The 17,407-nt window shown below is 36.8% G+C and overlaps 1 protein-coding gene across 4 annotated transcripts in view; it reads left to right on the top strand.

Annotated features, from left to right (window-relative positions):
• The window catches only part of TMTC4 (transmembrane O-mannosyltransferase targeting cadherins 4), a 93,436-nt gene that overhangs the window by 18,887 nt on the left and 57,142 nt on the right, over nucleotides 1-17,407 (top strand). For all 4 annotated transcript variants that reach the window (XM_020964016.2, XM_020964014.2, XM_020964015.2 and 1 more), the window contains exons 3-5: nucleotides 402-517; nucleotides 1,880-2,096; nucleotides 13,876-13,963. In XM_020964016.2, the coding sequence (XP_020819675.1) occupies nucleotides 402-517; nucleotides 1,880-2,096; nucleotides 13,876-13,963 (421 nt within the window). The remainder of the gene's footprint in view (nucleotides 1-401; nucleotides 518-1,879; nucleotides 2,097-13,875; nucleotides 13,964-17,407) is intronic.

The following is a 17,407-nucleotide window of genomic DNA, read 5'->3' as shown; positions in this document are numbered from 1 at the left end:
ATATAAGACTCCCCAAATTTCTTTGAATTCTCGATATTTGTCATTTCTTAAAGTGCTATAATATTCCATTAACATTAATAAACCAAAATTTGTTCAGCCGTGCTTCAATTGATAGGTATATCAATTAACATATTTTCGCTACCATGGAAAGAGCCAGTATGAGTAATAATTCGTTCCCTAAGATGACTTATTTTCCAAAGGGTGTGTTGGTTTTCGTTCTTGATAATACATACCCCTCTTAAATCTGTTAACAAGAATTTGCAGGTGTCTGTTGATTGAGCTACTGCTCTTCATGTAGTAACTGCTTTGGGTATGCCAACCCTTATCTTCCTTTTGAAAGACCAATCTGGAACATTCTGTGACATGTTTTGGGTTGGGTTTTTGTTTTAAATCTGTTGTAGGACCTCCGAGCAGAAACTCCGCTTGGTGACCTTTGGCAGCATGACTTCTGGGGTAGTAAACTCAGCAGCAACACTAGTCACAAGTCTTATCGGCCACTCACCGTCCTAACTTTCAGGTAAGCTGTGCTGAAACACACAGTGATACTTGGTTGTTCCAAGTTTCCTTTCATGCTGTAAGATAATTTGTGTGGTGTTTTTCACATAATAAGTATTTTTAAAGTAGTGGTAAAATGAATGAATGATAATTCATGTCTTATTCCAAGGTAACGATAAACCAATTGGAGTGTTGGCTTCTCTGTTGAGAGGATATTAACATATTAATGGAGCTCTGAAGCAGCTGTTTTTCAGACATTTGGAACACACAGCATTTGGCCTGCAGGTCATAAAAACATCAATAGTATATGTATGTAGGCAGACTTTGAGTCAGCATTCTATTTATAGTTCCACATGAGAAGTTTAGATATGCTAGCTGTAAAAAAAGTGCAGTATTCCCCCACCAAACAAACAAACCCTTGACCAAGCATTGTTGTTGTTGTTCAGTTGTGTTTAACTCTTCGTGACCCCGTGGACCATAGCATACCAATACTGTCTGTGGGGTTTTCTTGGCAAGATACTGGAGTGATTTGCTATTTCCTTCTCTGGTGGATTAAGGCAAAGAGAAGTTAAGTGATTTGCCCAGGATCACATAACTAGTAAGTGTCTGAGACTGGATTTGAACTCGGGTCTTCCTGACTCAGGCCCAGCACTCTTTCTGCTGAGCCATCTAGGTGCCTCACTAACAAAGTATAAGCAGCTATTATTTTCATTACGGTAAGATTATTCACTTCATAGAGATTGCTCTACATTTTTAGTGCATCTGTATGAGTTTATAGATCATTTGCTACTTACTAGAGAAACATAAAACTAAAGTTTTGAGTAACTGAAAATTAAAGATCAATTGGAAATTAAAATCTCAGAAAAATATGAGTCATTTGGAAGAATGTTTCAATTTCCTGAAAGAAAACCCCCCCCCAACAATTTACGCACTTTTAGGGGACACAGTTAGCTTATGCAAGCACATGTACACACACAGAAGACCAGTATTTCTTCCTTCTAGATGCTTATAAGTAGTATTTCATAAACTGGCATATTCTTTTGATTAAATTCTCAATTTAATTACCCAGTATCATCTTTATATTTTGAACTGCTCTCTTAAAACACCTAGTTTTCTGTCTTTTTCATTTCCTTTACTTTTTACCTTCCTTTATAATAATACCCTTTCCTTCCATTTCCCCTGTGCAACTAATTCTGTTCACACTTTTTTTGTTCTTTGAATCAACAGATTTTTTTCATTTTTAAAGTATTTTTATCCCTAAATACACAAAGTATTTCTTCTTACTTTGACATTTTTACTTGCAACCATTTTTCTTTGAGTTGTCTTAGCTTCTTTGTACATATGCTTTCTTGAATCTAACCCAAACATCCTTTGTTTGCTGCAGGATTAACTACTATTTATCTGGAGGTTTCCATCCAGTGAGTTTTCATATGGTCAACATCCTCCTGCATTGTAGCATTTCTGTCCTGATGGTTGATGTCTTCTCAATATTATTTGGTGGTCTACAGTATACCAGTAAAGGAAGAAGATTAAACCTGGCTCCCAAATCGTCCCTTTTAGCTGCGTTATTTTTTGCCGTACATCCAGTGCATACAGAGTGTGTAAGTACTTACCTGTTGCATCTCCTTTCATAAAGAAAGTTATAAGAACTCAACTATTTACATATTTCTATCCACTTTCATAAAATGGTCATTCTGTGATTCTAAAGTGGTGGGTAGTATACTCTGCCATCTTCATCTGCCGTCTGCCAAATACGAAACAATCAGGAAATGTATTTATTAAGTACTTAAAACTTCTTGATAGCAAATAAATCAAAAGTAAGCTTAAGAAGTAAGAACTTCCAAACGTTGTTAATGCTAACTCCTTTGGCTATTTTAGCAACACTAATTGTAGTGATGTGAATTTCCATATTCAATAATATGGAGTTCTTACAAGTATGTGGTTATGGTTAAAAATTGCTTTTAATAGAATTCATTTTCTACTCAAAACAGCCCTTTAGAATAGTATTATTATATCATATCATAATAGTGTTAGCATTATTGTCCCCATTTTACAGATGAAGGAACTAAAGATCTATAAAATTAAATTGTTTGCCTGAGGTCATATAATTATTAGGAGGCAGCTTAATGGCTCAGTGCATAGAACTCTGGGCCTGGAGTCAGGAAGACCTGAGTTCATATTTTGGCCTCAGACACTTACTAGCTGTATGACCTTGAACAAGTCACTTAATCTCTGTTTGCCTTAAGCCACTGGAGAAGGAAATGGCAAACCACTCCAGTATCCCTGCCAAGAAAATCCCATGGACAACGTTGGCATGCTATGCTCCACAGACGTGACCGAATCGACTGAATGCCACCAAGAAGTTGTTAACAACATAGTTATTTAGTGTATTAAGTAGGACTCAAACCTAGGTCTTCAGGTTTCAAGTCATATTCTTTCTTTGTTTATTTTTTCCTTCCTACTTATCTAGGAATATGGATTTGTAGGCATATGTAACATATTTGTTTATGGAATTTATATATTTCATTTTATATTTTTTATATATGCTATTATGGATCAGCTAGGTGGCACAGTGGGATACAGTGCTAGGCCTGGAATCAGGAAGACTTATATTCCTGAGTTCAAATCTGGCCTCAGACATGTACCAGCTGTGTGATCCTGGGCAAGTCACTTAAACTTGTTTGCCTCAGTTTCCTCATCTCTACAAATTGAGCTGGAGAAGTTAATGGCAAACCACCCCAGTATGTTTGCCAAGAAAACCCTAAATAAAGTCATGAAGAATTGAATATGACTGAAACAACTGAACAACAACAATATCTATTATTCATGTTATTCTGCTTGTACTAACATGAATCAGAGATATAGAAAGAGTGCATTTTTCTTTTCTCCTTGCTTTCCTTAATAGGTTAATTATCAAATTTAATTGGGCCTGGTCTTGTCTGGCAGTATAATTTGCCATCACCTCATCAGAGCAGCTGAGAGTATCTAGATTTTAACTATAGGTTAAAGATTATTTTGTGACTGTGTAAAGCATTTAAACCCTCCCCAGCTGTCTTATTTCTAAAGCACCAGTCGAGACAGCAATCCTGGAATGAGGAGCTCTTCACCATCCTTGTAGCTTGGATCCCTGGAACAATCCTAAAATCAATGGACCCCTTCCCAGAAATAATGCTTTTTTTTAATATAAATTTATTTATTTTTAGTTTTCAACATTTACTTCCACAAGATTTTGAGTTCCAAATTTTCACCCCACTCGCCCCTCCCCCACCCCAAGATGGCATGCATTCTGAATACCCCTTCCTAGCTGCCTCCTTCTATCTCTCCCCACCCTTCTCTTATCCCCTTCTCCTTCTATTTTCCCATAGGGCAGGATAGACTTCTGTACCCCATTTCCTGTATTTCTTATTGCCCAGTTGAATGTGAAAACATTTTTTTTATACATGTGTTTTTAAAACTTTGGGTTCCAAATTTTCTGCCTTCCTCCCTCCCCACCCACCCTCATTGAAAAGGCAAGCAACTCAATATAGGTTATACATGTGCAGTTATGCAAAACACTTCCATAGTAGACATGTTGTGAAAAACTAACTCTATTTCCCTTAATCCTATCCTGCCCCCCATTTATTCTATTCTTTCTTTTGACCCTGTCCCTCCTCAGAAGTATTTGCTTCTGATTACCCCCTTTCCCAATCTGCCCTCCTATCATCCCCCTGCTCTCTTGTCCCCTTCCCCCCCTATTTTCCATACCCAATTGAATGTGTATGTTATTCCCTCCTTAAGCCAAATCCTATGAGAATAAGATTCATTCATTCCCTCTCACCTTCCCCATTTCCCCTCCACTGTAAGAGCCTTTTCTTTTCTGTTTTTTTGAGATAATTTACCCTGTTCTACCTCTCCCTTTCTTCTTCTCCTAGTATAATCTTCTCTCATCCCTTAATTTTATTCTCCAGATATGACCCCTTAATCTTCAACTCACCTTGTGCCATCTACCTATCTATCTATCTATCTATCTATCTATCTATCTGTCTTTATATATACATATAATTTTTCCCCTCCAACTACCCTAATACTGACAAAGGTCTCATGAGTTATAAATATCATCTTTCCATGCAGGAATGTGAACAGTTCAACCTTAATAAGTCTCTTATGATTTCTCTTTCCTGTTTACCTCTTCATGTTCCACTTGAGTCTTGTGTTTGAAAGTCAAATTTTCTATTCAGCTCTGGTCTTTTCATCAAGAATGCTTGAAAGTCCTCTATTTCACTGAATGACCATTTTTTCCCCTGAAGGATTATACTCAGTTTTGCTGGGTAGGTGATTCTTGGTTGTAATCCTGTCTCCTTTGCCCCCTGGAATATATTACTCCATGCCCTGCGGTCCTTTAATGTAGAAGCTGCTAAATCTTGTGTTATACTGATTGTGTTTCCACAGTACTTGAACTGTTTCTTCTGGCAGCTTGTAATATTTTCTCCTTGACCTGGGAACTCTGGAATTTGGCTATAATATTCCTAGGAGTTTTCCTTTGGGGATCTCTTTCAGGAGGAGATCTGTGGATTCTTTCAATTTCTATTTTGCCCTCTGGTTCTAATATATCAGGGCAGTTTTCCTTGATAATTTCTTGAAAGATGATGTCTAGGCTCTTTTTTTGATCATGGCTTTCAGATAGTCCAATAATTTTTAAATTCTCTCTCCTGGATCTATTTTCCAGGTCAGTTGTTTTTCCAATGAGATATTTCACATTGTTTTCTAATTTTTCATTCTTTTGGATTTGTTTACTGTGTCATGATTTCTCGTAAAGTCACTATCTTCCAATTGCTCTATTCTAATTTTTAAGGAAGTATTTTCTTCAGTAAGCTTTTGGACTTCCTTTTCCATTTGGCCAATTTTGCTTTTTAGGGCATTCTTCTCCTCACTGGCTTTTTGGACCTCTTTTGCCATCTGGGTTAGGCTATTTTTTAAGGTGTTATTTTCTTCGGTCTCCTTTAGCAAGCTTGTTGACTTGTTTTTCATGATTTTCTTGCATCACTCTCATTTCTCTTCTCAGTTTTTCCTCTACTTCCCTTACTTGCTTCTCAAAATCCCTTTTGAGCTCTTCCAAGGCATGGGACTGATTCATATTTTTCTTGGAGGCTTTGGATGTAGGAGCTTTGACTTTGTTGTCTTCTTCTAGGTATATGTTTTGATCTTCTTTGTCACAAAAGTAAGATAATATAGTCTGACTCTTTTTGTGCTGCTTGCCCATGATCCTGGCTAATTACTTGAGTTTTAAAGTCTATGTTAAGGTAAGAGTCTGCTTCCAATGTGGAGAATGTATTGTCCCAAGCTTTGGGGGTTTATACAGCTGTTTTCAGAGATACTTGTAGGGACCTGTAAATTTTCAGTTCTTGCAGGGTGGTATGATAAGGGGCAAGGTGTTTCCTCCTTTCCTATCCTGTGCTCTGGTCTGTTAGTGACCACAAGCACTCCTTTCTGTCCTGGAACTGTGAAGAAGGTTTCCTCTGCACTGCCACTACAAGCTCCACCATGCCAGCACTCCTCCTTGCCCCAGGACCGCTGCCCAGAACTGTGACCCAGATCCATGCGTGGGCAAAGCAAGAGATTCCTCCCTCAGCACTGGCAAATAGATCCCTGCAATCCCCCTCTGATCAGCCACTCGATTCCCCCTCAGGCTGTGGGCTGGATGCTCAGGATGCAGCCACTGCCCCGGCGCCTGCACTCTTGAGCTGACTCTGACCTAGCTCCTCTCCAAGCACAGAAACAGACTTTTCCCACTGACCTTCTAAGTTATCTTTGGTGTTTGTGGGTTGAGAGGTCTGGAAGCCTCCACAGTTACCTGTGATTCAGTCCTCTGAGGCCTGCTCCAGGTTCACTCCACGCCACAGTGCGCTCCTCTCCCCGCCCGGCGCGATACACCTTTCTGATCAACCATCAAGGTTGTCTTGGGCTGGAAATTTGCTTCACTCTGTCTTTTTGTGGGTTCTGTTCCTTTAGAATTTGTTTAGAGTTATTTTTTATAGGTATTTGGAGGGGTTTGGGGGAGAGCTCATGCAAGTCACTGCTTTCACTCCACCATCTTGGCTCTGCTGAACAATTCAAGTATCAAGGAGCCAGAATAATGCTTTTAAATGCATCAAATATACTACAAAGATTACAAAGAAACTCCAGGAATTTTGATGCTTGGCCAGTAGAAATGATGGGCAATATAGCCAAGGGAGCCTTATTTAGCTGGAGGTATTCTCAGTGCCAAGCCTCATGGACAGTATGGTCCTTGGGGTTGCAAAGAGTTGGACATGACTAAATAACTGAACAACAACAACAGCAATGGGGTTCTAAGAGGCAGAGAAAGAAATGAATCTGAGGAATTCAGAAACATGAGAAGACCTGGATGAACTGATTCAGAGCAGAATGAGAAGGATCAAAAGAACATTATATATACAGTGGCTTCCCCAGTGAAACTGGAAAAAAAAATCACTGAAAAGAAGGCCAAGCTTAGAGTAACTGAAAAACCTGTACTGGTTCTGGAGAACAGAAAATGAAGCATGCTTCACTTCTCATGGCTGGGAGATACTTGGACATAACACGTGGGCAGGATGTTATATAAGTTGTCAGATACAGTTATCATATCCAGAATTCTTGACAATTGTTTTCCTTGGTTTTAAGAGAGAGTTCCATGAAGAAGGGGAAGAGGTTTCTTTTTTTTCCCAGAAATAACTGTGGTATAATATTAGAAGGTATCATACTTTTGAAAACTTTTTTTTTAAATGTACTTTAAAAAATGGACACAGTTGCAATTCTAAGCATCAGTTACTGTTTGCTATTGTTCTCTACTGGCATGATATTATGATTAAAATCAGAATTTCAGAACAGGAAGGTTCTTTGGTCATAATCTAGTTCAGTCCTGTCTTTTTATAGATGGAGAAACTAAAGTCCCCCCAAAAAAGTAATTTTCCTAAGGTCATATTGCTACTATTAGAATTAGAATTCTAACTCCAGCCATCAAGGAAAGGGGCAAAAATGGTTTAAATTAAAAGTTATTCTGTGCCCAAAAGGGTGTAAAAATTGCATACCCTCTGATGTAGCAATACCACTACTAGGTTTGTATCCCAAAGATATAAGAGAAAAAGGAAAAGGACCTATATTTACAAAAATACTTATAGCAATTCTTTTTGTGGTGGCAAAGAATTGGAAATTGAGGAGTTCCCCATAAATTGGGGAATGACTGAACAAGTTATGGTATATGATTGTGATGTAATTCTATTGAACTGTAAGAAATGATGAGAGAAGTGGGTTCAGAACAAGGAAGACTTATATGAACTGAGGCTAGTGAAGTGAGCTGAACCAGAACATTGTGCACTGTAACAGCAATATTGTTATGATGATCATCTGTGAAATACTTACCTACTTTGATCAATCCAAGAAAACTCCAGAGAACCCATGAAGAAAAATGCTGTCTACATCCAGGAAAAGAGAGAAAGAACTCGTGACCTTAAATTGAAGAATACTTTTTTCACTTATTTAATTTTTCTAGTTTGTTTGTTTTTGCAACATGGCTAATATGGAAATGTTACATGACTTCACGTGTATAATTGATATAATGTTGCTTACCTTCTTAATGGGTGGGAGAGGGCTGTAGGGAGAGAGAGAATTAGGAGCTCAAATTTTTTTTTTAAATGAATGTTAAAAATAAAGTATAATTATTTAAAAATTTAAAAAAGAAATTAAAAGTTATTTTTAAGGAAGATTAAATGAACCTAATTCTCAGCTCCATAGGCTGTTGTGAACCCAATTAGAAAAACTCATTGTAGATTGACGTGGGAAGAACAGAATGTTTTCCTAGCCTTTGCCTATGCCCTTTTGTACTGCACTTGACCATAGTATGTGAGGGCTTGTTTTGGAGTAGCCTGTTTGGGGACAGGAGTATCAGTGCTCATGCTTGAGTATTTCCTGAGTAACACTTTCTGGGCCGTCCTGTGTCTACATTAGCCCGCTGGGCACAGGATGTCACTGGTCTGTAGTGCTGCTTTTTAGTGAGCTCTACAACACTAATTCAGCTGAGCTATTGTTAAATATACTTGGCACCAACTGTATTAGCCAGTGGTATTCAGGATAGGGTAGCTGGGGATGGGAATTAAGTTTCCTTTTGCACATATATGACTTGGTAAAAATTACAGAAAACCATATGTAAGTCTTTGAAAATTATTGCTTGGGCTAATGGCTTAAGGGAGTCTTGTCAGGTACATTTTGGGGCTAGATGACCTCTGAATCCTCCTTGAAATTTAGCGATCATTGAGTCTAACTAGCATCTTAATTTTACAAATGAGATTTTACTTTTCTCTACCCCCAGTGGTACTCAGCATGAAGTGTATAATATTTCTGCTTCTTTTAAAGTTCTATTCTATATTCAGCTAAATGACTTCCTGAGTACAATATAGTGAATTTAACACCTTTCAATAAATTTATGAACATTTAATAGAATTTCTTTTAGGGGTGCAGTCTATGACAGAAAAAATGAGATTTGATTAAAGAAGCAATCTGGGTTTGTTGGGGTCTGTTTATTATTTAACAGCTGCTTGTTTATGCTTTTTTTTTTGCATTAGAAAATTCAGAAAACTTCAGGACCCCACCCCCACAGGCTGAAAACTGCTTTGAAAGTTTAGACTTAAGCATGTTCTTCCTTGCTTTCTTTGTTTTCTTTCTTCTTTCCTTCCTTCCCTTCTTTCTCTATCTTTCCTTTTTCCTTCCTTCTTTCTTTTTCCCTATATGTGCATATGTGTGCGTTTATATATATGTATGTGTACATAGATATACACACAGACTATGTCTCATTATGGCTTGTCTCTGTTGCCTAAGTTGGAGAATTGAAACACAAAGCCTTGAACATGGGTTCACCAAGAAAGATTATAGACCTTCAGAGCTAAAAGGGAATTTAGGTAGACAACCTGTATGGTTAGAGGATTACAGACCATGTTATGGGGTTTAAAGGAATGGGGAATTTTTAGCCTGGCGAAGAAAAAACTTGTGGGGAGCAAACAGTAACTCTCTTCGAGTGTTTAAGGGCTTAGACTTGTTTGTTTGACCCTGGAGAGCAGATCTAAGAGTAATGAGGGGAAATTGTGATGGAGAGAAATTCAATTTGCTTGATCTAAGGAAAAGCTTTATAACCACTACAGTTGTCTCAGTGCAGGACAAGTTGCTTTGACAGGTGGTAGGTTCCCCAATTCTTTGTGTTTGGAGGTATCCAAGCAGAGTCTCAGTGACCACTTGTCAGGATCGATGTAGAAAGAATTCCTATTTATGGACCTATTTGGACTACATACACTTTGATTTTGTGATCTTTGAGGTCCCTTCTAACTCTACAATTCTGAAATCAATCCCTTCATTTCACTGATGAGAAAACCTAAGGCATCATATCTTGTTAGTGCAAAACCTAGGCAAAAAAGCAATCCATTGTCCTTTCTGCTACACCAAGCTTTCATCCCTAATGAACAAATGTCATGCTTTGATTCTAATCACAAAAATGTAACCTTAAACCATCAGAAATTAAACGAAGCATTGAAGAACTGGCAGTATTCTGATTTTAATAATGTCTTATTTATATTTTGGCAAGTTTTATGGTTTAAGCACTTTTCCTCACAAATAACTCTGTGAAAGGAGTAATATAAATGTTATTAGCCTTATTTTATAGATGGGACAACTAAGGGTCAAAGAGGTAAAGTCAGTTGTCCAAGCTTACAAAGCTAGTGAAGTGTGAAAGGTAGAACTTGAACCAGGTCTTTTGACAAAAAGCTTTTTCCAGTAGATTGTACTGCTTTGTAGCTCTTTGAAAAAACTTTCAAGTGCTGACAGTTGTTAAGTGTGTCTAGTCATACCATTTGGGGCCTGCTAAACACTTGCAATGTCCCCAGGTATCCTATGCACCTGAGAAATATAGTAAAGTTGTTAGGTAAACATCCTGGGCTATTAGGGAGAACTTTAGGGTAATCCAGGCTACAAGAGAGAAATGGTTATACATAACTTGGTTCAGCCTGGAAGATTCCTTAAAGACCTCGGTATTGATCATGATACCTACTGCAATGTTTTGCACACAGTAATTCCTCAGTAATGATCTGTTAATAACAATAATACTAGCTAACATTTATATTGTGCTTACCACTGTGCTAAGCAGTTTACAGTTATGTCATTATATAAGGAATGCTTATTCCTGCACTATCTTTGTCACACTGTAGGCCCTAAGACAAATGTTCAAACTTAAGTGGGAAGCCACATTCAAGGCTGTTTAGAACAAACTTCTGTGAAAAGGAACTGTTTTGCTGCTGTAACAACAATGTTCAGCTTCCAAGGCTGCTTTTCCCCTTTTTTTATCTCCCTGCCCTACTCCCATTTCAAATGGGATTTTTTTAAATGAGCAAAATTAGGACCACCCAAGATAGCAGATGGAAAGACAGCTTCTCAAAGACTTTCCAGGGTCAGCCTCTATTAGGCAGCATTGTTTTCTTCAGCTGTTGGTCACACCATTTTCATGGGTTAATGGCTTTAGGACACAATGTTGCCAGACTGAAAATTATTCTTCAGCTGCCCTGGTATGAGGAGAACAGTGTACTTCTATGTGTATTTATCATACTGTTTACAGTATGCTGTTTACATTTAGTATGGGAATATAAAAGTAGGTTGGCACATTCTGAGTTTGCTGAGTTTGAAATAAGTTGGTATATTAAGACTAAAAATATTTTCACATACAAGAGTTTTCAGTGAATGACGTATATCTAAAAGAGAACCCAAAAATTTATCAGGCTGTTGAAAGTTTTACTGAGCTACTCTTATCCACAAACTCCTACAGGTAAAATAAATGAAGTTAGTATTAAAAATATTCAGTTGGCATACAAGTCTTATTTTTATAATTTCTTAATCATCCAGCCTCTGATGGGTCATCCTGCTATGAAAGTGACCTAGTGGTCTCAAGACTTTACCAGCAGAGCACAACCTCTAGCAGATCTGACTGAGCTGAAATAGCTTCAAGTAGGGGACTGGGGATGGACTGTATATTCTCTGTCTCAGATCAGCCTAGCTAAATGTGGAGAGGTTATGAATTTTTTTAGCCACAGCAACTCATAAAGACCACTTACTAAAGTATTCAATGGCTGTGATTTCTGTTAATAGGAGTGCTTTATCAAATGAAATCATGGCTCTTTCAAGTATGTGCCAATGTGGAAGGCATTCTGTGATGGAACTAGTAGGAAGAAGGGGAAAAGAAAGTCAAGGAAGAGGGAGGGGAAGGAGAGTCTTAAGTGGGTCAAGCCATTTGTGCCTCAGGCTATTTCTGTAAGGCCCAGGAGCAATTTGCTGATGTTGGACAGGAGATCCATAGGTGGGGCTACTCACCTGAGACCCAGTTGCCCTGTTCCTGTCCTAGCTGAGAAGATTAACTAAGGTCTCTATCATCAATCAACAAACATCAATTAAAGTCCCTACTATGTGCTGAGCACTGGGAATAGTACAAAGAAAGAATGAAACATTCTATTCTCAATAGGAATTCATTCTGCTTTCTAGGGTAGTGCCCACTGCTACATTATACAGATCAAGAGTTGGCAGTAATCAAGCATAACAGAAAATGGCAGATCCTAGGGACCTTTTTCAAAGTTTCTGTGCTCTTCCAATAATGCCATAGTGCATTTCAAATCATAGTGAAATGTTATCTTGCTTAAATGATAAAGGATAACATTTTGCAAATATTTTCCTCCAAAAAAAGATAAGCTGCTATGTCTAGGTCTGGCCACTAAGTAAAAATTATGCACCCACATTTAGCTTGGACAAGGTTTAATTACTTTGTGTATTGTGTTCACTCAAAGTAACTGTATGGGGAGGGGGAGCAGTTCATACCTAATTTCACTCTACTAACCCTTTTCTCCTTCATTACATTCTAGGCTTTTATGTTTCTTATTAAATGGTGGAGATTGAGGCATATGTGTTGCCCTTAAGGAATTTCCATCAAGAGTATATAGGTTAGCCTTAAATAGGCTTAGAGATAGTTACTACCTTTAAAGGACTGTTTTAAACATTGTTTTTCTAAGCTTTTGGTTATGATATTAATATGTAATAGTTGTGAACATATTCTTCATTTTCAGTGCAACTTTAATGTTATTTCCTACTCCCTAAGCTCTCTGTTAACAGTGCATCATATCTTATGTTTTAGTCTCTAGAAAAATTAAATTAATCTTAATTTTACTACCCCCATTGATTAAAGAGTCAAAATTTGATAATGTCAATAAAAGCTTTGTTACTTGAAATATTGGGAAAATAGAGTATGTCAATCAAGAATCTCATTGAACTAAGACTTGTACTTATAAATAGACTATATTATGAATTAACATGAGTCATTTGAAAAGAACTAATTAGATAAACTGTCTTGGAGAAAGTATGATGGAAATGCAAACATGTTCTGCCTTAACATCATTAATTGGCTCCACAAAAACACAACTTTTGATGATGTTAGAGAGGGTAGTTCTGTATATACAGTGTTGTAAGTGGGTGACCAGTAAATCATGTTACAGTGGCACTTTGCAACATTCTGGGTGGTGTGGAGGGAAAGAAGGAATTAGACAGGGGTGCGTGGGATGAGTGTATTATGATAATAATATTATTGTAACTGTGTTGGGTGAAACAGTGTTTTGTGGCATCCCTGTACACATAAAAAATTTCTTCTGGATCATTTAGCTAAGTTAAGAGAGAGTAGCTTGGCTAAGAATAGAGTCCGTTGGATGATAAAATGCTGGGGGAGGTTTGGAGTAGGAGATATGAGGTTCCATTTTCTTGCCTAGTATTTACCAAATACTTCTGAAAGTTTTATTTTCAACTCCATAAGTGACTTTGATCTGAGGATACTGAAGTAATTTAGATGCAACATCAGATTTGCATTTCTAGCATTACCTCTCTGACTTCTTTAAGGAAAGCTTTATAATCATGTCATAGTTCTTCAGGTCTATTTCTGTCTATTTTTCTCATTAAATTTTATTTTTGAAATATTTTTCATTTACCATGAACTTTCTTATTCAAGATTTATGTTAGAGGATATCAATAGTGCCAGTTTCCAGAGCATTCTTTTGGTAAATGCTAGATAAATTAGCTCCCTCAATATTTAAACACTTTAAAGTGTTTTTCAGTAGGTGCATGGAAAGCCCATTTTCTTCTGAAAGTAAATAAATCTTATCACTAAAAGCTGAAACTCCAAATGATTGTAAGATACTACCATAAAATGAAATAATTTATCAGAACAGCGTTGCTATAGTTTTTGTTTCATGTTGCTAAGTAATTATATTTACGATTTTCCCAAGATTAGAGTTTTGAAAATGTATGTTGTTATGAAAATCTTTTTTCTCTCTTTTTAAGGTTGCTGGTATCGTTGGCAGAGCTGACCTCCTGGGTGCCCTCTTCTTTTTGCTATCTTTCCTTGGCTACTGTCAAGCATTTAGAGAAAGTAAGCATTGTTTACCTTTTTTTATTTTATGTCTTATTGGTAAATTTTTATTCAGTTAAACTGAAGTTTATTTGATATACATACCTTATAGGCTTTCTGAAGTCTAGAAAAAACTCAATTTTAGGGAAAGGCTGCTCTAATAGAACTGCATGATTGAAAGGAACCTCAGACATCATTTCTAATAGCTCCAACCCAAAGCACGAATCACAACTACAAATGCTCAGCCAACTTTTGCGTAAAGACTTATAGTGACGAGGAACTTGCCACTTAGTGAGGCAGACTTATTTCATCTTTGGATAGCTCTAATTGTTAGAAATTTTTTATATTAAACTGCAATTTCCCTCTCTATGAATTCTACCTTTAGTTCTGGTTTTGTCCTCTGGGGTGAAGCAGAACAAATCTAATTTTGCTTCCATATGATACCTTCAGATATTTGGAGACAGTAGTCAAGTCTTCTTAAAGTATTCCCCTTTCCAGGCTAAATGTCCATAGTTCCTTCTACAGATACTCTTACAGCGTGGTTTCAGGTCCTTTCATTTTCCTCATCATCCTCTTCTGGGTACATTTCATCTTGTCAACCTTCCTTCTAAAATGTGGCACCCATAATTGGACATGGCATTAGAGATGTTGTCTGACAAGGTATACTAGTAGCAGAAGCTACTTCCCTTCCTGTGGTGAATGTACTTCTAATAATGTAGCATAAATTTGCATTATCTGACTGTCATATCATTTCTGACTGTCATCCCATATTGATGATTCATGGTGAATTTGGAATTGACTAATCCATAAGATGTTTTTTTTCATTTGAATTGCTTTCTAACAAGATCTTCCCCAATTATTTGTTTATACAGTTGATTTTTTAACCAAATGTAGGGCTTTTTACCCTTAATCAATTTCATCAGCTTTGCTTTAGCCCGCATTCTTGCCAGTCTTTTAGCTATCACTTCCAGATTCATGTCTGCAAATTTGATGTGCCCTTTATGCCTTCCTATAAGAAGTCATTGACAAAAGTGATGAACAAACCGAGGCCAAGGACAGAGCCCTGTGATGCTCTACATGATGGATCCATTATTTATCATTTCTTTGGGTCTGTTGAGTCAGCCAGTTCTGAATTCACCTTGCCGTTGCTGTCATGCAATATGCTTTTCTTCCCAACTCCCTTACTTCTCTTTCAGTATTTAGTCTGTTTCTTCCCTATTACTCTTTCATTGAAAGTATTCACACAGAGGCAGGATAACCACTTTTAAGGTTTCTTTTAGAGAGGATTCTTTCTTAGGTAGGGATGGTCTATGCGATCCCTTTTAATTCTGAGATTGTAACTTAACAACTATATGAAATTACATTGGGAATAGATCCTTAGAATAATGTATACTCTTCAGTTAAATATTTTTGGTACCATTACTAAATCAGTTAATTTTTAAAAATTGTATTTTTTCCCCTCGTTTTATTTTTAGTTTCATTAATTTATTGTGATTTATCAACAATCACTTCTATATGCTTTTAAGTTGAAAATTTTTCTCCCACTTCATCCCTCCCCACCCTCCCCAAGACGGCGCACAATCTGATATAGGCATTACATTTACATACCCATTAAACATATTTTCACATTAGTAAAGTTGTAAGTAAAAATTAAAACCAATAGGAGGAACCATCAGAAAGAGGAAACAAAACTCAACTGAAGGTAAAAATTAGTGATAGTGATTCGACTTCCATAGTTCTTTCTTTGGATGTGGACAGCATTTTCCATCCCAAGGCCTCTAGAGATGTCTTAGATCCTCGTAATGTTGAGAAGTGTTCAGTTTAACAATCTTAGTCATTGCATAATGTGGCTGTTATTGTGTACAAAGTCCTCTTGGTTCTGCTCACTTCACTCAGCATCAGACCATACAAGTCTTTCCAGGTTTTTCTGAAGTCAGCCTGTTCATCATTTCTTATAGCACAATAGTATTCCATTACATTCATATACCACAACTTGCTCAGCCATTCCCCAATTGATGGGCATCCTCTCAATTTCCAATTCTTTGCCACCACAAAAAGAGCTGCTATGAATATTATTGTACATGAGGGTCCTTTTCCCATTTGTATGATCTCTTTGGGATATAGCCCTAGAAGTGCTATTGCTGGATCAAAGGGTATGCACATTTTTGTAGCCCTTTGGGCATAGTTGCTAATTGTTCTCCAAAATGGTTGGATCATTTCACAACTCCACCAACAATGTATTAGTATTCCAATTTTCCCACATCTTCTCCAACATTTATCATTTTCATGTTTTGTCATGTTGGCCAGTCTGATAGGTGTGATGTGGTACCTCAGAATTGTTTTGATTTGCATTTCTCTAATCAATAACGATTTAGAGCATTTTTTCATATGACTGTAGATGGCTTTAATTTCTTCATCTGAGAACTGTTCGTATCCTTTGACCATTTATCAATTGGGGAATGGCTTGTGTTCTTATAAATTTGTCTTAATTATATATTTTAGAAATGAGGCCTTTATCAGAGAGACTGGTTGTAAAAATTCTTTCCCAATTTTCTACCTTCCTTCTAATCTTAGTTGCATTGGCTTTGTTTGTGCAAAAGCTTTTCAATTTAATGTAATCAAAACTATCCATTTTGCTTTTCATAATGTTCTATCTCCTGTTTGGTCATGAATTCTTCCGTTCTCCATAGATCTGATAGGTAAACTATTATTCCTTGTTCTCCCCAGTTTACTTATGGTATCAGCCTTTATATCTAAGTCCTGAACCCATTTTGACTTTATTTTGGTCTATGGTATGAGATTTGGGACTCTGCCTAGTTTCTGCCATACTTTTTTCCAGTTTTCCCAGCAGTTTTTTTCAGAGTGCGTTCTTATCCCCAGAAGCTGGGGTCTTTGAGTTTATCAAATAATAAATTACTATAGTCATTGACTACTGTGTCTTGCATATTAAAATTGTATTTTCTTATAATATTGTGAAAAGAAAACTTCAAAAATGTTTTTATTACTAAAAAGTCTTGAGGAGAGATGCAAAAAGAATTAGATTTCTAAGCCTGAACTGTTCTTTAAATGTCATGTCAATGTATATAAATTAAGTCTTCTTATTAAAACTGTTACCAGAATTTTCCAGATTCAAATGACTGTTTAGGAACGCAGAAATTTACATTGGAATTGTTTATTTTTTTTAAAAGATGGTCACATTTTACATACAGTCTGATATAATTTAGGTCAAATCACGTCTCCCCTTCTACTTATGGATGTTAGAGTAGAAGAGGTCTGATGAAACACTGATTTTATCCAGGTTTGTCAGTTCCATCCCTAACTTTCCTCATGCCCCAGAATGAGTCAGATATATATATGTAGTTTCAAGACTAGATCTTTGTCAAATAATTTATTTCTCTGGAACATAAATATGGAAGATAGGCATGAGATTATCTTGTTTTTATTCTTCCTTTTGCTCATGGATCT

This window comes from Phascolarctos cinereus, unplaced genomic scaffold (genome assembly GCF_003287225.1).
Source record: "Phascolarctos cinereus isolate Bilbo 61053 unplaced genomic scaffold, phaCin_HiC Scaffold_7;HRSCAF=346, whole genome shotgun sequence".
In the NCBI taxonomy this organism is placed as follows: domain Eukaryota; kingdom Metazoa; phylum Chordata; class Mammalia; order Diprotodontia; family Phascolarctidae; genus Phascolarctos; species Phascolarctos cinereus.
This window is presented reverse-complemented; position numbering and strand designations above follow the sequence as displayed.